We start from the raw sequence: 22040 nt of genomic DNA, 5'->3' as shown, positions 1-22040 counted from the left end.
CGGAAGGAGCCAGCAGAAGGAGTAGGCGAGAGGCCACGCAGCAGGAGCACTAGGTGCAGCCGGTGCAAGAGAGCCAGAATGCAGGGTGCACGGGCATTAGCAGGTGACAGAAGGAGCTGCTGCTATTGCTGCTGGGGCTGCTGGTGCCGTCAGTCTGCAGCTAAGTGCATTTTCATAGACAAGAGGTGTGCAGGGCTGGTGGAGGGAAAGGGCATGGAAAGGAAAGGCTAGGCAGTGTATGGCAACAGGCAGGACCCCACCACACGCCCCTCTATCACCACTTGTTCGAGTTTCGCATGCGACACCTCGTTAAAAGTAACGACACACTGTGCCACAGGCCCGCAAGGAGTCGAGTCGATTCGAGTCACTTCACTCGACGGCACCGTTTGTGGCGCACACTGCAACCTCAGAGCGACCAACTGACTTCTTCCACAGCTCTCCTCTCCACACTCTCTGCCAGCAGTTTTTTCCTCCCGGCGTCTTGTCGACATGCTTTAAGTCCGCCATTTCTTCATGCCCTGTTGTTTTTTCCCAGTAGCAGCAGAAAGTGGGGCGACAGTGGCAGCAGTCATCGGGACTGCGACTGGCCTCGTTTCACGCCCCATAGGGCTTGGGCCGCCTGCCACTTGACTGCGATCTGCATAAACGCAGCTGCCCCCCTCCCCGTCCCTTTCTGCTGCAGCTGATGCCACTGCTGTCACACGCTTTGTGGGGCTGTGGCGGGCTTTAAGCTTAAGCGTTGAGCTTTAAAGGCAACGCCGGCAACGCCAGATGTCCCACTAATCCTGACAAAACTGGCAAAAGACTGCTTTCTTTTTGCCTTTCTCCTATGCGTTAAGCGCTCTTCCGGCGCTCCATTTGTCCCTCTTTTGCTGGGCATTTGGTCTTCTTTTCGTTCCCTCCCTGTTGGGTCAAATATTTATAATATGTATGTAGTAGTTTAAGTTGCTTGATGGCAACGAGTAACATTTATTTGATAAGTATGTTGGACTTAAAATTATAACAGCTCCAAGTTTTACAAGTATGTTTGTGACTAATTATATGCGTGTACGTCTGATGCGTGGCTGAACTGACAACTGACTATCTCTCTCTCTTGCTACCGGCTCTCTCAGAGCTGATTACTGCTCTATCCCGACGACACGACGAAAACACGACCGCTTCGTGTCTCTCTCTTTCCTTCGTTTCCTACATTCGGCTGTCCTGACGGACCATTCGCCTCGGATGGGTCTTGGCAAGGTTTCATATATTCTGAAACTGTAGAGGTCTTATAGGGACCCTCAGTATCCCCAATCTTCTCGACTTCGTACCTTCCATGATTCTTTACCCTTTACCTTATACGGCCCTAGATACTTTCCTTTTAGCTTTAATCCAGTACCATACTGAGTACGCTTGATAGCTACTAGCTCATTAACCTCATACTGTCTATCTAGTTTCCTTTTTAAGTCAAAACTCTTCTTGTTTTCCTGCTGTAACCGTGCAATGTTTTCAACTACTTCCTTTCTAATTTTTTCGCGGTCCTTGTTCAACTCTTCGATAAGTGATTCTTCCAATATTTCTTTTATTTTTGGATCCATTCCTATACGCATGTCTAGCCCAGTCAATATCTTGAAAGGTGTTACCTTGGTACTTCGCGGCTCAACACTGTTGATCATTTGCTGTACTTTTCCTAGATGCTTATACCAACTACCGGAATTACCCTGACACAATTTCGACAACATAGGCACCACTATCTTGTGCATCCTTTCGACTTGACCATTCCCACGTGGAACGCCTGTGGCAATCATTAAATGCTGTATTTTCTCTCTCTCACAATATTCACAAAACAAATTGGACATAAACGCTGCACCCCTTTCCGTCACTATTCTGTTCGGATTACCAAAACTAGTCCCCTGAATTTCCAAACACTTAACGACCTCTTCAACGCCTGTACTACGTGTAAAATATAACCAAACAAAGTTAGAAAATCCATCAACGACAACCAGTATATAATTGTACTGTTTTTTAGTCATTTCCATTGGTCCAACGTGATCAATGTGATACGTTTGTAACGGCCTATCACCCTTATCTATTGGTTGCAAATAACCCTCACGTTTTCCTGTCTTTTCATTGACAATGATACACTCGACACAACTATTTATTACGCGCCATACTTTGTCTTTTAACTTCGGAATATAATACGACTTTTCAATGATATCTTGTGTCTTTTTAACTGAAAAATGTCCTTGCTTATGTGCTATTGATATAATTTCATTTTCCAACTGAGCTGGTACTACGATGAGCTGCTTATCCGGATCCTTAAACAAAATCTGATTCTGAATATAATAATCCTCATATTCCTTATCCTCCACAATACTTTTAACGGCCTTAACCCAATCGTCGGTTAGCTGAGCTTCTTTCAAACGATGAGCTATACTTTCGGTCACCATAAAACAAGATACACGACTCAACGCGTCAACGTGCCTCATCTTCGTTCCTGAGCGATGTTCTATAACATAATTAAAATCTTGTAGGTAGATGGCCCAACGTGCTACTCTCAAAGGAACGTCTTTCTTTTTGATCGTCATTGTAAATGCATTACAATCTGTGACAATTTTGAACTTTATACCCAAAACGTATACACGCCATTTAGCTAAAGCTTCGATAATTGCCAGAACCTCAAGGTCATAAGCAGGATATTTCTCTTCACATGGCTTAGTCCTACGGCTCATATATTGAACTGGATGGAATTGGCTGGCTTCCAAACTCTTTTGCAGTAACACGGCTCTATACCCCCGTTTTGATGCATCAGTATGGATTTCTGTCTCCAACTTCGGGCTGTACATTTCTAAAACAGGTCTACTAATCAATGCTACCTTTAGTTGTTCAAACGCAACCTGATGTTTCTCCTTAAATTCAAATTTAACATCCTTCCGCAGCAGATCTGTCAATGGTTTTGCAATAACAGCATAACCCTCAATAAACTTTCGGAAATAAGAAGTCAATCCTATGAAACGCTGCATTACTTTTTTATCAACTGGCACTGGGAACTTTTCGACTGCCCTCGTCTTCTCATCACTTGGTCTTATCGTATTCTTTTCTATTATATACCCCAGAAAATTAACCTTTGGTCGTATCAGCTGACACTTTCTCCAATTTATACGTAGCCCATTCATTTCCGCTATCTTCAGTACTTTTCTCAACTTTAACAAACCCTCTTCTATATCTTGACTACAAATAATAACGTCATCCATATAGACTGCTGCTTCATTATTCTTTACCAAATCTCTCAACACAGCCATTATAAATCTGGTAAACACCGCTGGAGAATTTGAAATTCCAAATGGTACATATAAAAATTCGAACTGACCATTCTGAGTCACAAAAGACGTATATTTTTGAAACTCGACTTCTACAGGCACATGGAAAAAACCATTCGTTAAATCCAACGTGGTGAAATTCTTTGCACCCTGCAGTTTCTCCAACACTGTATCCATATGTGACATTGGAAAGTTATCGCGAACTATTTTCTCATTCAGCTTTCGGTAATCACAGCATAGTCTCTTGCTACCGTTCTTTTTGGGTACCAACACTACTGGTGATGCATACTCCGATGTACTTGGCTTTATAATCTTCTGAGCCAGCCACTCTTTCACTTGCTTGTCCACGATTTCCTGTTCACACAACGGTAATCGTCTCGGATGCTGGAAAACTGGTATCTCATCCACTAACACAATTTTCATTTTTATCGGCGCATCTACATTTCTCTGAGGTTGGTACTTTCCTACCATACCCCTAACCTCTCTAGCATGTGCTTCACTGAGATGACCAACATCAATTGAAAACTCCTTCTCAACTTCGTCAATACTTGACATGCAAATGCCTTTATATTCATTAAACAATTCCACGCATGAGGACGATGCTACCTGATCAAGTTTCTTATCTTTATCCTCGCCACAAACTCTACGAACAAATCTTGTTCCTGTCTTAGAAACTTGCATGTCCACATGATCCAGAATAGTCCTTCCTAAAATGGCTTCAAAACCAATATCCTCGTCTGGAATGACATGAAATTCTACCTCCATTTCAATCTCATCGATTTTCACTGGTATCGAAAAGCTACCAAAAGTAACAACTTGACTATCTCCAATACCTGTTAAACATTTCTCCTGGCTGATCAGTTCAAGATTTCCAAATTTCAAAAATACCCTCCTGCGAATTAAACACAAATCTGCTCCAGTATCAATCAAACCTTGGAATACCAAATTCGCGTACTTAATATCCTTTAATTCCAAACCTGATGGAGTGAAAATACCTGACGGCTTATCAACGACTTCCTTATCTCGATTAATGTTCGTATTCGATCTCTTTTCTTGTCTGGTTTCGACCTTGACATTACAGTTTGCAGCACGGTGTCCTGGTTGGCCACATTTGAAACAACAAAAATCATTTTTGGGACTATCTTTCCTCAAATGCGATTTGTCAGCACACTTAAAACATTTCCTAAAATTCTCTGCCATCGACCCTTTCACCGAACTCTCACTTTTATTACTCAGCGGCCAATTCTTACTCATCGACTTGGATCCGCCTCTAGCTTTCTGGTAAACATCGATCTGAAATTTAAGCTCCTTTAAGTTTCTAGCTTGGTACAGCATTGCCTTACTTGCCCTAGGGTCTGGTATACCATCCACAAAATATTCGATTAAACTCTCATCATCTAGTTTAATTGGCTTGGCTATCTCCATTAACGCATACAAAAACTCATGCAACGACTCTCCTTTTTTCTGCTGGCGCTTTTGCAACATTCTATGTACTTCTACGGACGACAGTTTAACACTAAACTCATCCAACAGAGTTGCCTTCAACGAATTCCAGTTACGAATATCACGAAAACTACGAACGAAAGATTTTGCTGCACCAACTAACAACTGCTTGGCATAAATGAATAATTGTAATTGACTCCATTGAACAGTAGCTGCGCATTCTTCTAATTCCTCTATCCATTGATTGATGTCGGGGTTATTAGAACCAGAAAATTGTGACACACTACCTTCCACGTCTTTTAGCGTAAACCAAGATTTATACTCTGCCTGTCGCGTACCTGGTTGAACTGCTACGGTATCATCCACTGCTGTTACTACGGACTCATTCTCTGACTCTTCTTCATCCTCAACTGGAAAGCCGTGATGTATTAATAGTCTATCTTGCAAATCGCGCTTTCGTCCCGTCGTCTGCAACGCAAGCTCTCTTAACTTCTCTCGCAAATGTGCGACTCTCAGTGTCATTATCTCTTCAACTTGCATCGTGACGATTTAAATACAAAATTATTGATATTAGCTTATATCTAAGAAAATGTAATTAAATCAACTTAAACAACCTTATTATTGCTGGCCTGTTAACAATTTTCCAGTTAACATCGACTCCGAAAACGCCTTTAAAGTCGTCACTGTTAACGATCGCTTCTCTGCTAACGCTCACCTTACTATGGGTTTACCCTTGTTAACTCTCTCTTCTGCGCAGAACTTTCCAGACTCCAAATTTGACGCACACACACCACCACATCCAGATCTCGCTTGCCTGTCGATGTCGCTGTTGCCGTCCTCTCTTTGTTGCCTTGCCTTGCTCTCGCTGTTCGCCGTTAACTCGTTGTCGCTTCCCGAATCGTCGCTGCTTCTGCTGTTACAAAATGGTCGTCTCCTTGCTGCTTGTCTCTTCTTGTAGTTGTAGTCTCCGTCCGACGCAGTGCAACACAACAACAATCAATGTTCTTTGATTCTTGCTGTTTGCTGCCGTCGTTTTGTCGCTTCTGCTTCCTTTGGAACGAACGCACTCAGATTGTCGTCTCTGTGCCGCTTGTCTCCTTGTAGCTCTAGCCTCTCAGACGCAATGCACAACAACAACAACGAAGGTTTTGATTCTTGCTGTGTTTGCTGCCGTCTGCCGTCGTTTTGTCGCTTCTGCTCTCTTTGGAACGAACGCGCTCAGATTGTCGTCTCTGTGCCGCTTGTCTCCTTGTAGCTCAAGCCTCTCAGACGCAATGCACAACAACAACAACGAAGGTTTTGATTCTTGCTGTGTTTGCTGCCGTCTGCCGTCGTTTTGTCGCTCCAGCTCTCTTGAATGTCTGCTCACACTAATGCGCCTTCTTCGACAAGTGTCTCTCTCGCACTTATAGGCCAGACTGCAATTCAATTTCGCACCGCGACCGATCTCTTATGTCACCAGTCTCGTGTTCGCCAAAATTTCCAAATACACGCACAAATCTCACTTGCAAATGTTGTTGTCTTGGGCTTATTTTCGGACGAGCCCCCAATTTGTAGTAGTTTAAGTTGCTTGATGGCAACGGGTAACATTTATTTGATAAGTATGTTGGACTTAAAATTATAACAGCTCCAAGCTTTACAAGTATGTTTGTGACTAATTATATGCGTGTACGTCTGATGCGTGGCTGAACTGACAACTGACTATCTCTCTCTCTTGCTATCGGCTCTCTCAGAGCCGATTACTGCTCTATCCCGACGACACCACCAAAACACGACCGCTTCGTGTCTCTCTCTTTCCTTCGTTTCCTACATGTATTCTGATTCATTTTTCCTTGGGAAAGCGTCGGAAGCATGAACATCGAATCGAGCAAATGTTGAGCCCCCAATTTTCATTTGGCGCTCTTAAAATGTAAATTTTATTAAACCATCCAGACGTGACACGCTGTACACTCTGCCCCCTTTCCGCCACACCGCAATACCCCAAGGGAGGGGGACAGTTTGACCTTTTTTTGATGTTCTTTGTGTTTTCCACTCCTTATCGGAAAAAACTGAATCGAACCCCAGCCCACGCCTCCGCCCCAAAAGGGAGACCCTAAATGATTTGTTGGCTCTACTCGTACTCACAGGATGTCACAGGTGAGGATTCGTGTTCTGATGAGGATGCTGTGGATGCGAGCTCTGCTGCTGCTGCTGCTGGTGCTGCTGCGGATGCTGTCTCTGGTGGTATTGCTGTGGGTGGTTGCCACCCCCGACGCCGTAGTGCTGATGGTGGTGGGGATGGTGCAGCAACTGCTGGTACTCGTGGTGGCCCTGCCCCTGCTGATGCCCATCTTGCCGTGGCAGATGCTGTGGCTGCTGCTGCTGCTGAAGGGATTGCTGCTCGTTGCTGCTGCTGCCCGCACGTCTTTTGGCCGCAGTCATCAGTGAGGCAGCGGTGTACCGGGAGTACGTTCAATGGAACCCAAATGATAGCCGCTCTTGGCTGTAACTGCAGCAACTAATTGGCCAGTGCCGGCGCTCCACTCAATTGCAGCTGACAAGCAGCATGCAGCAAGGATGCGGGCATGGATTTATGGCCCACCCGCCGCTACGACTCTTTGGCTATCGCCCTACTTGGACTGTTTTCCTCTCGGACTCTCTCGCTAGCTCGTGTTCTGGCTTGTTTTGCTCTTTAATTATATTCCAGATTGCCGGAGAATTTGTAATCGGAGTTTCGCCTGTTATTCGCTCACTCGGTCACCGAAGCGGGCATTGACTGGGCGACACATAAGGCCTCATTTCCGTCAGGACGCACAAAGGGGAGCGGGCCCATCACCACCATCATCAACTTTAACATCCCTTGGACAACATCCATGTTTGACCTTATCGTTGTTCCGTAATTAGATTTGTTGTTGTTGCTGTTGTCCTTGGTTCGATCCGGCGTCGGTTCTGGCAACTTCTTCGCCCACTTTTGTGTTTCTGCTTCTAAGGCAGCTGCAGCCGAAGTTTCTCCCGGCTGTGCTTTTGTATCTTTTGTTGCTTTTGTTGCTGGACGCCATTGTCTGTTCTCCAAAAAAAAAGCGTATTCCACGAGCTTCAAGTCAACTGCAAAGCTAAACAAGAGAGAGATACAGGAGAAATTGATTACAAAAGTCAAGGTAGTACGAGGTAGCGAAATCAATTTGATTTGCATAAAATTCTAATTACGATCGATTTGGTTCAACAAATTAGGGGATTTTTCTTTCAAACGCTGCGGATCATGGATCAGGGGCCTTGGAGAAGCGAAAAACAAATCGTATGGAGAGTGAAAGTGAAACTTCCTTTTGGCAAACAAATTGTCTTATATTTGATCATTGATTGTATAGATTACGTACACTAAAGATATCAAAAGGTACAGTAAAGGTAGATAGAAACAAATGAGAATCCTTGAGGTCATAAAATACTTTGATCTTTTTCCGGCAAGAAGCTCTCTCAAAAGTCGAATTGTCTCTTCGATAATTTAGTTGAATTCCCAAAATGAATCCGACCTGACCTAGGGATAGACTACGGCTGCTACTCCCTTCCATCCAATGGGCGATTACCATTTCCAAATTAGAAAGTCAAATCGGGAGAATGTATGTCTGTTCTGTTCTGTGTCTGTGTCTGAGAGTTGGATTCGGTTCAGGCCTAGTTGACAGGCTTGGGGGGAATATTTAATAAGTTCTCTGTAGTTTAGTGTAGCGGTTCCGGCGCCCCATTCCAGTTTCGGACGTACGGGGTATAAAAAGCAGTGTTCGGTGGATAGAGCTGGATAGTGTTTCGATTTGGTTAACGGCTCTACCATGAACTCCAGCACAATTTTGGATATTTTCCGGACATTGCCAGCGGGTAAAAAACCGAGGATTTTGTCGAGTGTGGCAGTGGCAGCAGCCCTTTCATCTCATACGCCCCCCCATACTCCGCAGATCCGGTGAAGCTGACACTGTTCAGCAGCCCGCTCCCAGTTCTGCTGATCGTCGTGGGATATCTGATCTTTGTGCTCAAGCTGGGCCGTGACTTCATGGCCCAGAGGAAGCCGTTCAATGTACGGCGAGTGATGCTGGTGTACAACCTCTGCCAGATCCTGATGAACGCCGTGATGTTCGGCTGTGTAGGTTAGTCCAGGGCCAGTGCTTAGACACATCTAACCCGTCTCCATGCCCGCCCTCAGGGTTTCTACTTCATCTTAGTGCGGCGAGTGTACGATCTGCGCTGCATGGAAATGCTTCCACTGGACCACCCGGAGAAGCACTTCGAGCGCCTGGTCGTCTACGCGTACTGGCTGAACAAGTTGCTCGACCTGGCGGACACCGTGTTCTTTGTGCTGCGCAAGAGCTACAAGCAGATCACCGTACTCCATGTCTACCACCACGCTCTGATGGTCCTGGGTGGGCCCGTCGTCTTCTACCTCTTCGGGGCCGGGGGCCAGCTCTGCATGATGGGCTTCCTCAATACCCTCGTCCATGTGGTGATGTACGCCTACTACTATGTGGCGGCCCAGTACCCGCAGATCAAGGGCAAGCTGTGGTGGAAGCAGTACATCACCAAGCTGCAGATGCTGCAGCTCGCCATTCTGTTCGTGCAGGCCACGCTGGTGCTGTGCCTCAATCCGGGCTGCAACTTCCCCCTCAGCCTGCAGTACCTCCAGCTGGCGGTCTCCACCTCGATGATGATCATGTTCGGGAACTTCTACTATCAGACCTACATCAGGGCAAAGAGCAAACAGCATTAATTACCAATAAAGTACAGCCTGTTCTGTTGGGTTCGCCCTTCCCCGTTGAGTCTGAAACTTAAAGTCTTGATCCAGCTCTAGTTCTAGCGCTAGTTCTGTTCTAGGTTCTCTCTATGTTTTCTTCTCTCTCCCTGAAATGTAGGACAGAGAGCGCAGTTCATAGATTTGAATAATACATTATTTGATTCGATTAATTCCACAAATGCAGGTCCGAATACATTTCAGTGACTTCGAACAGTCAATAGCTGCCGTTCGGCCGACAATCAACACTAGCGATGACGCTCGGTATTTTCGATATACCTCAAGGAGGTGTGAGACCCTTTATGTGCTAGTCCGATAGTGCTTTTGTGGGCCAGATTCTCTAATCTCCGCTTGAAAACCAATCCACAGACCCAAATCCCATCCTCCTGGCCGGTTCGCCATGGCCGATGATCATCATTCTGGCGGCCTATCTGCTCTTTGTCCTCAAGCTGGGAAGGATATACATGAGAAACCGCAAGCCATACGACCTGAGGCGGGTGCTGATGATCTATAATCTCGGCCAGGTGATCTACAATGGCCTCTACTTCGGAATTGTGAGTACCGACTGATAGGTGCCGCGGATCAGTGGATTGATTGTACTTTCCTTTCGCCTTAGGTCTTCTACTACCTGTTCATCGAGGGAATCTGCAATCTGCGCTGCATGGAGAGCTTCCCGCCCGGCCATAGGTACCGGCAGCTGGAGCGGGTGGTGCACACCGCATACCTCGTGAACAAGGTGGTGGATCTGATGGACACCGTGTTCTTTGTGCTGCGAAAGAGCTACAAGCAGGTCACCTTCCTGCACATCTACCACCACGTGTTCATGGCCTTCGGGGGCTATGTGGTGACCCGAATCTACGGCACCGGGGGACACTTCAACTCCGTCGGTCTGCTCAACACGGTCGTGCACACGGTCATGTACTTCTACTACTTCCTGTCCTCGCAGTATCCCGGCGTGAAGGCCAACATCTGGTGGAAGAAGTACATCACGTTGACGCAGCTTGTCCAGTTTGTGCTGCTTTTCAGTTACTCCTTCTACGTGCGATTCCTATCGCCCAACTGCCCCATTCCGCACAGCCTGATCTACCTGAACATGTTCCAGGGCATCGTCTTCATGTATCTGTTCGGCAAGTTCTACATCCAGGCGTATGTCCGGCCTCCTCCTGTCCAGCCCGAGTCCCAATCCCAGTTCCAGTCCCAGTCCCTGCCCCAGTCCATGCAGAAGCACAAGCTGTCGTAACCAGCTCAATATGGCCGCGATATACCCTGTTCATTACATCAATATATGCGCATATCGATCAGCCAATCCCATGCGCATGCAACTAGCAACGACCCCATATGGATAGATTTCTGGACTTTCGAACATTTTGCGGAATAAATAAAACTATGCTAATGGCAAATGCCATATGCTATTATCCCAACATGTATTCATTATTTTCTTTGGAATAGGCTCACCTACAGGACATCTTATTATCTGATCCAATAGGATCGTGTTCCTATGCCCGTTAAAGCCATCTAGACACTAGATAGTTGTGCTACAATATTTACCATTTAGAAAGAGAATAAAACGCACGTGTTTCACTCTCTTGCGGTTTTCGAATGTCTCGTAGTTGTGCTACAATATTTACCATTTAGAAAGAGAATAAAACGCACGTGTTTCACTCTCTTGCGGTTTTCGAATGTCTCGTAGTTTCTGGCATATAGTACAATGAAGAGATCCAATAAATGTATCGATGTAGACGCAGAAACACCATGGGTCTAGACGTTTTACCGTCCTCATTCTTGGCAAATAATCTAAACTGAATCAGAAAAGGGTTCTACAATTGCATGGAGATGTCCTACATTCCATTCTTTTCTGATACCCATTGAGATCTCCGTATCTACCGGTCTTCCCCAATGGGTTCTTGGTAAGTGAATATTTCTTTATAGAACTGAATATCTTTGCCGAGCATAAGCTCAAAGTATCTGTAGATATTTGTACATATACTCGTACGACACACAAAATATCCCCCATTGCTCATCAACTTTGTGAAAGGCAAAGATGCGAACGGTTATCCGGTGAGTGCGCCGTAAAGCAAAGCCGTTTAAGCATCCACAGAGTGGAAAACTGGATGCCGGAAAAACAACTTGAGGCAATCAGCCATACTCCTGCCTTTGCACGCATCTCCACGGCTCCCTCTCCACCTCCGATGACCCGGTGTATGTGTGTTGTTTTTGCTCGTTTGTTAGCACGTTGAAAAAGCTTCCCTTGATAAGCATAAAAAATGGAGGCAAGGAAAGGAAACTAGCTAGCTGCAACAGTGTGTCTCTGTCTGTATCCGTATCTGTATCTGTGTGTTTTGTGCAACGAGTGAATGCACATAACAAGCTTCTATCGTATCGTATCCCAAGCCATCCTCCTCCCTCCACCGAAAGATGGAGGCGGCATAACTGTAGCTAAACTCCGTGCCATACGTACGTACAGATCTGTTGGGGGTGTATCCCCCCACATAAGACCCTTTGTGTGGCAACCAAGATTCACTTGAAGCGACTGCATTTACTGCCTGGGAAAAACGAAAACAATTGCCGCAAATATGGCAAATGGCAATTGAAAAACAAAAGTCTCTCACTGGATCCACACTTGCAACGATGCCGCATGCCAGAGACAGCAGAAACAGCAGAGAGACCCTAGGACTAAAGGCCACTGAAGACAAGGACATGACAGGAAAAACACTGTAAAAGAAAGCGCAGAAGGTCGGAGAAAATGCAGCAGCATGAAAAAGAAAAGAGGGGGAACGTTGTGAGTTGCTGCGGACACCGCAACTTTACAGTTATACTTGATACTTAGTCAGTATGGCTCTCCTCCGACAGACGCCGCTAATATTAAACGACACGACAAAGAGTGCGTGCGAGAGAGACAGAAAATCAGTCTGAGCGTGACGTCGGGCGCTGCGTAGCCACTGCAAATTGATTTTTTCCTTTTGGGTATAAAAATGATCCGATCTGATCCAGATTCAGCAATCTGATAGATATGGTCATTATCTATGATTCTGCGTTTTTAGTTTTCTCGAATCTGCAATATTGTGGATGCAACAGATTTTCGTCCTTTGCGTGGGCGGAAGGGGGTGTGGCGACATTTGGACACGAAACGGTCAAGGTCCGATATCACAGAAGTGTGGATATCAAATTTGGTTGCTCTGGCTCTTATAGGTTCTGAGATCCTTGAACTCATATCTTGCAATTGGCAAAACCGACCATGAAACCTGTGTGTTTTAGAGAGAGACAGAGCGAGAAAGAATGAAATTGTTTTCTTGATTCTGGCTATAATAGTTATACGATCTGGTTGAGATTTTACACTCTAGAACATATAGTCATCCTCTACGATTCTGCGTTTTTGGTTTTATCGTATCTTTAAAAATGTGGATGCCACAGATTTTCGTCTTTTGTGGGGGCGGAAGTGGGCGGGGCGATGTTTTGAAATATTTTTGTAGCAGTGACATATCACAGAAGTCTGGATCCAAAACAACGTTGCTCTAGCTTTTATAGTCTTTGAGCACCAGGCGCTGAAGAGGACGGACAGACGGACGGACGGACAGACAGACAGGGCTCAATCAACTCGGCTATTGATGCTGATCAAGAATATATATACTTTATGGGGTCGGAAACGATTCCTTCTGGACGTTACACACATCCACTTTTACCACAAATCTAATATACCCCAATACTCATTTTGAGTATCGGGTATAAAAATAACGCTTTGTGCTTTTGTTGAAAGGGAAAAATTAAGGGCGGTGTTGTGAATTCCTCGATACGAGATTTCAATGTTGAGCAGAAATGCTCTGGGGAATCTTTGCGTTTAATAATGTACTACACGATATAGACAATTCGAGATTTATTCATTTGGACTTCAATCAACTTAAACTTTAATCTTAATCGCGTATAGAGTAAAATGTAATGGGTAATACGGGTTTAAGCGCGGCCGGCTGCAACTGTTAATTGTCGTTGTGATTTCGTCGACACGCAAACGAAGACTCTTCATGGTGATCGGAGACGAGGTTACGCCGCCCTAGCATGAAACGACGCCGTTCTCCGAGTGGGCAATCGCAGTTAGAGTGCTCTCACTCTCTTTGTAGTTTAACCCTTAGAAAACCGTCCATGCCGCCCCCAATACTGGGACCAGTATTCGAAACCAAAGGATGTCACATGTGAATGCTCTGTGAATAAATAAAGTGTTCGTTATGGTACATGTATGGTCGAATGGAGCTAGCAACGGTGGTAGGATTATTCTGAGGTCTGTGGCAACGGTAGCCGACATAGTTTAGAGACCGATCGTTTGCATACGACTGATGCTGTTTTAACAGTTGCGACTCTGACTAAACTGTCAGCTCCAGGGTGAACTTCTATTATCCTTCCCAGTTTCCACTCGTTGGGTGGCAGTCGATCATCCTTGACAATTACTAGATCGCTGACTTGTAGATTGTCGGTTTCATGTCGCCACTTTGGACGGGCTTGAAGATGTGATAGCCAATCCGAACTCCAACGCTTCCAAAATTGCCGGATCATTTTCTGTCCTTCCAGAAATTGGACTGTGAGTGGAACATCCCTTGTCGTTACATCCGGCGGAGCTAATAATGAATCTCCAATAAGAAAATGTGCCGGGGTGAGGACAGCTAGGTCCTCCGGCTCCGCGCTTAGTGGACATAATGGCCTGGAATTTAAACAGGCTTCAATTTGTGTTAGCACGGTAGCAAGTTGTTCGTAGGTCATTTTATATCCTGAAAAGGCTCGATAGAGATGTGTTTTGACAGACTTTACATTTGCCTCCCAAAGACCTCCGAAATTAGGACTATGCGGTGGATTAAAATGCCAAAAAGGCCGCTAAAGCAGGTATTACAGTTGTGGGTAGCTCTCGTTTCAAATGTATTTGCCAGGTTTGAAGAGCCCGGTCGGCACCAATGAAGTTCGTGCCGCAGTCGCTATACATGTGTTGACAGTAGCCCCGACGCGCGATGAAACGTTGTAGGGCCATGATAAAGTGTTCGGTGGTTAAGCCCGTGACCGCTTCAAGAAGAATTGCCTTTGTAGCCAAACGGGTGAAAACTGCGATATACGCCTTGTAGTTTGTGTTTCCACGGAATCTGGATGCTTGAATTTCGAACGCGCCTGTATAGTCCACTCCGGTGGCGATTGACTCTATGTAGGGGAAGATCGGCCATCAATTGTGCTGCTGGTTTCGGTCGGTGACGAAAACATCGGACGCATTGTCGAAGAATGCGTTTGACAGTTTGTTTTCCGTTGACTATCCAGAATTTGTGTCGAATAGTGGCCAGCGTTAATTCGGTGCCGCCGTGGAGTGCGAGACGGTGGGCATTACGCACGACGAGATCGGTAAAATGATGATGATTGGGAATGATCATTGGTTGTCGCTGGCTTATCGGAAGTTGCATTGCATTTCGCAGTAGACCTCTGACTCGTAGAATTTGTTGGTCATCTAGAAATGGGGATAATTGACACAGCTTGTGTGTGCCCGATAGTGCCTTGTTTCCCTTCAACCTCAATATCTCTGTCGCGTAGACCTCCTGTTGAATGCTGCGAACGAGATGAATTAAAGCGTTGTCGAGCTCCTGCACACTCAGTGGTCCAGAAAGTTTGTCCCTTTGGCTTGAATGTTATGTATAAACCGTAGAACATATGCCATGACTGATATTAACCTGTCGTATGAGGACGAGTTTTGGATGAAGGCTTCTGGAGCCTCCGAGACTTGCAGAGCATTTTGGAACAAAACTGATGGTTTATCCTCGATTATAGTCCTGTCGATGTCCTGACTGGGAACTCCGTTTGCCGGCCATTGGCTTTCCGGCTGCTGTAGCCATGATGGTCCAGACCACCATAATGGATGTACTGCTAACTCTTGTGGTGTTAAGCCACGAGTTGCGCAGTCCGCTGGGTTTACCGCAGTAGGTACATGTCTCCACTGAGTTGATGTACTATGCTCCAAAATCTGTCCAACGCGATTTGACACAAAGGTTTGCCATCGGTGGGGATCTCCATTTATCCAAAACAAAACGATAGTAGCATCTGACCAATAGAAGGTTGCCATAGGTGGTCCTGCAGTGCGAAGTTGGTCCCGGATCCATTTTGCCAGTTTAACTGCCAGCAGCGCACCCGAAAGTTCGACTCGTGGAATTGTGATCGGTTTCGTGGGTGTGACTCGACTGCGTGCAGCTAGCAAATGAGTTTGAATCATTCCGTTTGGTAGCTCTGCACGAATATATGCACATGCTGCATACGCCAGTGATGATCAATCGCAGAAAACATGTAGCTGTAATGACGCAAGCTCGTGGATGTTGAAGCGCAGCCATCGTGGTACTTGAATTTGCTGGACATATGGCAAGTTCTGTATGAATCCCTGCCATCTAACAAGCAGTTCGGTTGGCAGCGGTTCATCCCAGTCCAGTTGTGCTAGGCTGCCATCGTTGCGTTTGATGCGCGCCATCCATGAGTCCTTGAGTATCGCCTTCGCGGTCATGACACAGGGCGTGATGAAACCTAATGGGTCGTACAGTCGGGCGACTGTGGAAAGTACAGAACGTTTAGTATGTGCGTGACTGATTTCAAAATTTATCTTGAACCCAAAATAGTCTTGATGTGGATGCCAATAGAGGCCTAAGGTTTTAACGGGATCTTGGTACTCAAACTCTAATAATGTCTTATGAGATAAATGGTCTGGAGGTATGTCTTGTAGCAGAGAAGCGTCATTCGCAGACCACTTTCGAAGTTCCATTCCTGCTGATCCTAATACGATCAATTTATTTTGAATTTCTAATGCTCCTTCGCGAGTGGAAGCTCCGCTTTGTACGTCATCAACGTATATTTCGTGTCGAAGGCCCCTTTCCGCGAGTGGCTATCGGTCGCGTTCATCCTGCGCCAGTTGATGTATGACGCGAATGGCTGTGTAAGGAGCTGAAGCGGTTCCAAGCTACTTGGTTGTGTTCGTCATGCCAAAAGATGCGTTGATATTGCGAATCCTCTGCATTCATGTCAATGCATCTATACATCTTCTGAATGTCGGCAGCAAAAACAAAACGATGGAAACGCCCATTCAGGACCACGCCGGCTAGATCGTTTTGGAGCGCTGGTCCGGTGCATAGGACGTCATTGAGCGATTTTCCGTTTGACGTTTTACAGGAGGCGTCATATACTACTCTTACCTTAGTAGTGACACTTTCCTCTTTGAATACTGCGTGATGAGGCAAGGTGCAACATGTGGACTCGATTCCATTCTCCTTGCTAATGATGCAATGCTGCTGCTCCTTGGTTGTTACTTTGGTCACCTGGCCTAGTTGAAAGTACTCCTTCATGACTTCCGAATATTTGGCTTGCAGCTCCGGCTGCCTTTGGAATCTTCGTTGAAGCATTTGGAATCGATTAATCGCGATTTGACGTGATTTGCCTAGCACCTGCGAAGGGTCAAACAAACGCTTAAGTGGTAACCGTACCAAATACTTGCCGTTTCGTTGACGGATGTGAGTTCGTTTAAAATGCTCCTCGCACCATCGCTCTTCTGGTGTGAGCTGTTTTGCAGAACCGAGATGCTCCATTTCGAAGAATTTCTGGACGAGATTCTCTAGCCTGTTGTGGTGACATCTAATGGTGACAGCGTGTGAGCGTGTGGAAGTGGCTCGACCAAAGACTATCCAGCCAAGCTGGGTGTGCTGTGCAATTGGTTGGTTCTCCTTTCCTCTGCGGATATCTGAAAGCAGGATCTGTGGGATTACGTCCGCTCCCAGCAGAAGATCAATCGGTTGTGATTTGTAGAACTTGGGATCGGCGAGTTCTATTCCGTTCAAATGAGGACATTGCTGCAATTTGATGGATTTTGAAGGTAATTGCGATGTAAGCGTTTTAAGTATAAACGCAGTATCAATGGTAGTACAAAACTGCGAAGTACAAGAACTTAATGACAATTCTGTAGTGTAGGTACACCTGTTCTTGGAGGTGGTCCCAACTCCAGCAATTTCTGCCGAAATTGGATGCCGCTTGAGGTTGAGAGCCTGCACTGTGTGCTCTGTAATGAGGGTTCCTTCCGAGCCTGAATCCACTAACGCACGTACCACAGCTGATTGGCCAGTGTGGGGGTTGTGGATTGTGACCAGGGCAGTGGCCAGAAGGACAGTGCTGGGTCCGTGATGCGTTGCCGTAGCGGAGACTAGTTGCGCAGAGTGTGTTCTCACAGATGAGTCGGTCGCTGCAGACTGTGGATGACCACCGGAACTAGTGATGGGAACAACTGGGAGAGGCTGTGCAGTGCTCTGAGTAGGAAGTGGGGTCCTAGCGTAGAGTTGCGTAGGTGTAGCCCTGCCAGATGAGTCGCTCGTTGTATACTGCCAGGAGTTACCGGAACGAGCGCTATGTCTGTATGGTGTCTTTGACCACACTGCGTGCAGTTCCTTTTACTGGTACATTTTGAAAGTGCATGGGAACGGCTCAGACAGTTGAGGCATGCCTTTGCATGCTCGACGATGGCTTTCCTTGCAAAGCAGTCCTTGGACAAAAGGTCCGGGCAATGCCGAAGATTGTGACTGTCGCTACAGTGAGGGCAGCGAGTGTGTTCGGCAACCGCAGTCTTGGCGTGGAAACTGTTTCCCTTGTATGTTACGTTGCCAACTGACTTCTTCGGATGCCTTTGATTGACAGGCTGCAGTGGCTGCACCAGGCTGCACCAGCAACCGTAACATCCTGTAAGTTCCCTCTTTCTCACTCTCTCTCTTGTATGCAAAGCGAACGTCAATCAGAGCTGCCACAACTGCATTCTACATGATGTCGCACGTCGAAGCCAGAAGGGAATGTCAAATCCTGAGCACCTGTTAACCCACATATTTGTTGTTTGATCCGTGCGAACCCGGCAAGCAATTTACATTTTGGATTCCACCTCAAAAGCCTTACCATCCATAAAAGAAACGGGCAAATGGCGCATCTATGGGATGTGTGGCATCTCCGCTTCGTTTCGGTCGGTCGTTTGGGGAATATGGCACAATAAAATTTTAATTCCTAACGATTGATGGTTGCCCCGGAACCTCCCATACGGACAGTACTCTGTGTATTGCAGCACGCATCAATGGATTCCCAGGGATGCTCCAGGTCCTGCGCAGGGATCCATTCAACGCATTAAATTTTATAACCCAGATAATTTGCATATGTAAGAGTGTATACACAGACGGGGATACGATATGTGTATGTGTGTGTTGATTGGATTTATTTGACTTTCACGGAGGACAGCCATAGAGCACAGGACGGGCGTGTGTGAGGGTGCGAGGCGACTCTAAGTGCCTGACATTTGCTAAATGGCAAAAGCACACCGCTTCCCTGCCACCTGCCGCCTGCCACCTGCAACCCCATGGCACTGTGTGTTGTTGGGGCTACTCGTAACATTTTCCCCCCATTTAGGGCAAACCGAAAATTGCAGTCGCCTCGTTAGTACCTGAATGGGAAGTGTAATTACGAGCAATAACCATACCCACAGCCACCCTCACCACCACCACCACACATCAAGCCATAACCTAAGTCTTTCCAATTGAATCGAGCGGCTATAACCTTTAAAGTTCGGCCTATACCGACCGACCTTGGCCACAAACACACATTTTGATGTAGCCTTTATAATGGCTGTAAGTGCATTAATGATTTACGGCTCAACAGTTCTGTATTGTTGTTATTTCTGTGCTGAATCAAGTTTCTGTTAAATATTTACAGCAATCAGAAATTCCCACAACTAGCTTTGTGTGGGGATTTTTTCGGCATTATCCCGGACAGGAGGAACAGTCTATTTCCCCTTTTAAGACCCTATTTTCACCTTGTGCCAGTTTTTTCTCCCAATTTTAAGTTGTAGTTTCATGTTTAACAGTCATTAAATAACCGAAACTCCTTAAACATATATATTACGCTTAAAATGCTTTACTTTTTACACAATTTACCAAATTTATCTCTATCTATATCGCTCTCCAACTGCAAATTACTGCAGTTCATTTGACTCTGGCAAATTGTATATTTAAATGTTGAGTACACATGGTAAATGTACGATTGCCCGACATGAAATGTGGGTCATACTCATACAAAAAGAATGTGCATCCACTGACTAAACAAACCCGTTGGATAAATATTCACAGGCCATAAACAAACAATCAGAACTGTCAGAAAGGGGCTACAGTGCGTGTATAATTAAAAGTATCCGTTGAATGGCGGTTTAAAGTCCGTAGATATCCACGATGAAGCTGAAGCCCTTGTTCCGCTGGCTCTTGAAGTGGATCTTCGCGTAGGTGGACTGGGGGCCGCCTGCCTGCAGATAGGCATAGCCGCCCTGCCCGTCGCGGACCTGGTCGGTGATCACGATTTGGGTTATGGTTCGGGCCAGTTTGGGCTTTTGACAACAAGTTGCAATTAATCTCTGGGCAGATCCCAAGGGGATAGTCGTGGTACAACTCACATTTTGATTGAAGATGTAATCCCTTGTGACAACTCTCAAAAATGAGGACTTCTCGGTGATGATATCGCGCCGCAGATGCATGTCCCGGAAGGAGCGTGATCCCCATGTGACACTATGGCTGGGACCCCGTCCCGCCGCTTGGCAGGGGGCTGTCACGGATATTAGCACCAGAAATATGTAAGCCCTCATATCGGAATGGAGTATGGGGAACAGATCAGCAGATTCGGGTATTTTATAGGTAGTAACGTGGTTCTAAAAATATCCCACTATTGTCTCCGAGCAGCTGTACAGGCGGTGCAAAGAAAAGACCCCGATTCAACCTTTTTCCCATTCAAAAGAATTGTATGAACCTTCCCTGCATTCCACCTCGATGACTTCTCCCTCTAGAAATACTTTCTCAAAGACCTCTCCATTCGAGAGAAGGCTTGAGACATTTGTTTCGCCTCGGGTTTCGGTTTCAGCCGCCATTCCGGCCGGGTCTCTTCTTGCGGTTGGCTGCTTTCAATACCGCTGGGTGCTGCGCCGTGTGGGTGTCTGGTTACGCTCCTCTCGCAGGCAGCGTAAAGCTTTAAGGCAAATACTTATTTAATTTTAACATCCCACGGCCCTGTTTCGGCCCTGTGCACAGATCCAATTTACTCAAGTACAAAGAGCCGACTCGAGCAGACCCTGTCGCGTATATTGTTGAAAATTTTATTGTTCAAACATGAGTACGCCAGTGCGATTGTCTCTCTCTCTCTCTCTATGTGTGTGCGTGTATCTACGATATGTATGTGGGTGTGTGTATGTTTTATGGTTTCCACGTTGGTTTTTCTCATTTGTGTGTCCAAGCAAACGCACAGAGTAACAGCAACAGCACAATCAAAATGGCCAAGCAACCGTTCCGTTGTTAAGTGCCTCTCTCTCTCCCTTTCTCACTCTGTCTAGCTGGCTGTGTGTTGGTGTTTACCACAAAAAAATATACAAATAAAAAGGCGATTCATTGGCAAACAAATCAGCAAAAGGTGAATTCGGGCGAACAATAACCTACAGCTGTAGGCGGCAATAAATATTTTCTGCTTTTTTTGGAGGGGTGGGGGGTATAGGCTTTTTATACCCGATACTCAAAATGAGTATTGGGGTATATTAGATTTGTGGTAAAAGTGGATGTGTGTAACGTCCAGAAGGAATCGTTTCCGACCCCATAAAGTATATATATTCTTGATCAGCATCAATAGCCGAGTCGATTGAGCCCTGACTGTCTGTCTGTCTGTCCGTCTGTCCGTCTGTCCGTCCGTCCGTCTGTCCGTTCCCTTCAGCGCCTAGTGCTCAAAGACTATAAGAGCTAGAGCAACGATGTTTTGGATACAGACTTCTGTGATATGTCACTGCTACAAAAATATTTCAAAACTTCGCCCCGCCCAACGATGTTTTGGATCCAGACTTCTATGATATGTCACTGCTACAAAAATATTTCAAAACTTCGCCCCGCCCACTTCCGCCCCCACAAAGGATGAAAATCTGTGGAATCCGCATTTTTAAAGATACGATAAAACCAAAAACGCAGAATCGTAGAGGATGACTATATGTTCTAGAGTGTAAAATCTCCATCAGATCGTATAATTAATATAGCCAGAATCCAGAAAACAATTTCATTCTTTCTCGCTCTGTCTCTCTCTAACACACAGGTTTCATGGTCGGTTTTGCCAATTGCAAAATATGAGTTCAAGGATCTCAGAACCTATAAGAGCCAGAGCAACCAAATTTGGTATCCACACTCCTGTGATATCGGACCTTGACCGTTTCGTGTCCAAATATCGCCACACCCCCTTCCGCCCCCGCAAAGGACGAAAATCTGGGGCATCCACAAATCTCAGAGACTATTAAGGCTAGAGTAACCAAATTTGGTATCCGCACTTCTGTTAGATCTCACTATAAAAAGTTTATCTCAGAATTTCGCCCCCCCCCCTTCCGCCCCCACAAAGGGCGAAAATCTGTTGCATCCACAATATTGCACATTCGAGAAAACTAAAAACGCAGAATCATAGATATTAATCATATCTATCAGATTGCTGAATCTGGATCAGATCGGATCATTTTTGTAGCCAAAAGC

The 22040-nt window shown here is 45.9% G+C and overlaps 4 protein-coding genes across 5 annotated transcripts in view; 2 read left to right on the top strand and 2 right to left on the bottom strand.

Annotated features, from left to right (window-relative positions):
* LOC117189874 (heparan sulfate glucosamine 3-O-sulfotransferase 5-like) overlaps positions 1–22040 on the bottom strand; it is a 109676-nt gene that overhangs the window by 8624 nt on the left and 79012 nt on the right. For both annotated transcript variants that reach the window (XM_033394951.1, XM_033394953.1), the window contains exon 2: positions 6864–7831. In XM_033394951.1, the coding sequence (XP_033250842.1) occupies positions 6864–7069 (206 nt within the window). In that variant the 5' untranslated portion in view covers positions 7070–7831. The remainder of the gene's footprint in view (positions 1–6863; positions 7832–22040) is intronic.
* LOC117189876 (elongation of very long chain fatty acids protein F-like) lies at positions 8484–9533 on the top strand. The gene is made up of 3 exons (XM_033394955.1): positions 8484–8585; positions 8663–8847; positions 8908–9533. Exons 1-3 carry the CDS (start codon positions 8540–8542, stop codon positions 9466–9468), a joined length of 792 nt encoding a protein of 263 aa, XP_033250846.1. The 5' UTR covers positions 8484–8539; the 3' UTR covers positions 9469–9533.
* Positions 9682–10916, top strand: LOC117189875 (elongation of very long chain fatty acids protein F-like). Its single transcript, XM_033394954.1, has 3 exons — positions 9682–9777; positions 9859–10043; positions 10106–10916. The coding sequence occupies exons 1-3, from the start codon at positions 9744–9746 to the stop codon at positions 10727–10729; spliced, it is 843 nt and encodes a 280-aa protein (XP_033250845.1). The 5' UTR covers positions 9682–9743; the 3' UTR covers positions 10730–10916.
* Positions 19436–20138, bottom strand: LOC108160222 (probable salivary secreted peptide). Its single transcript, XM_033394959.1, has 2 exons — positions 19949–20138; positions 19436–19882 (listed from the first exon to the last, which is right to left on the bottom strand). Exons 1-2 carry the CDS (start codon positions 20135–20137, stop codon positions 19709–19711), a joined length of 363 nt encoding a protein of 120 aa, XP_033250850.1. The 5' UTR covers position 20138; the 3' UTR covers positions 19436–19708.

Source organism: Drosophila miranda (assembly GCF_003369915.1).
Source record: "Drosophila miranda strain MSH22 chromosome Y unlocalized genomic scaffold, D.miranda_PacBio2.1 Contig_Y1_pilon, whole genome shotgun sequence".
NCBI classification, from domain to species: Eukaryota; Metazoa; Arthropoda; class Insecta; order Diptera; family Drosophilidae; genus Drosophila; species Drosophila miranda.
Note: the sequence above shows the minus strand (reverse complement) of the source record. Positions and strands in the feature narration are given on the sequence as shown.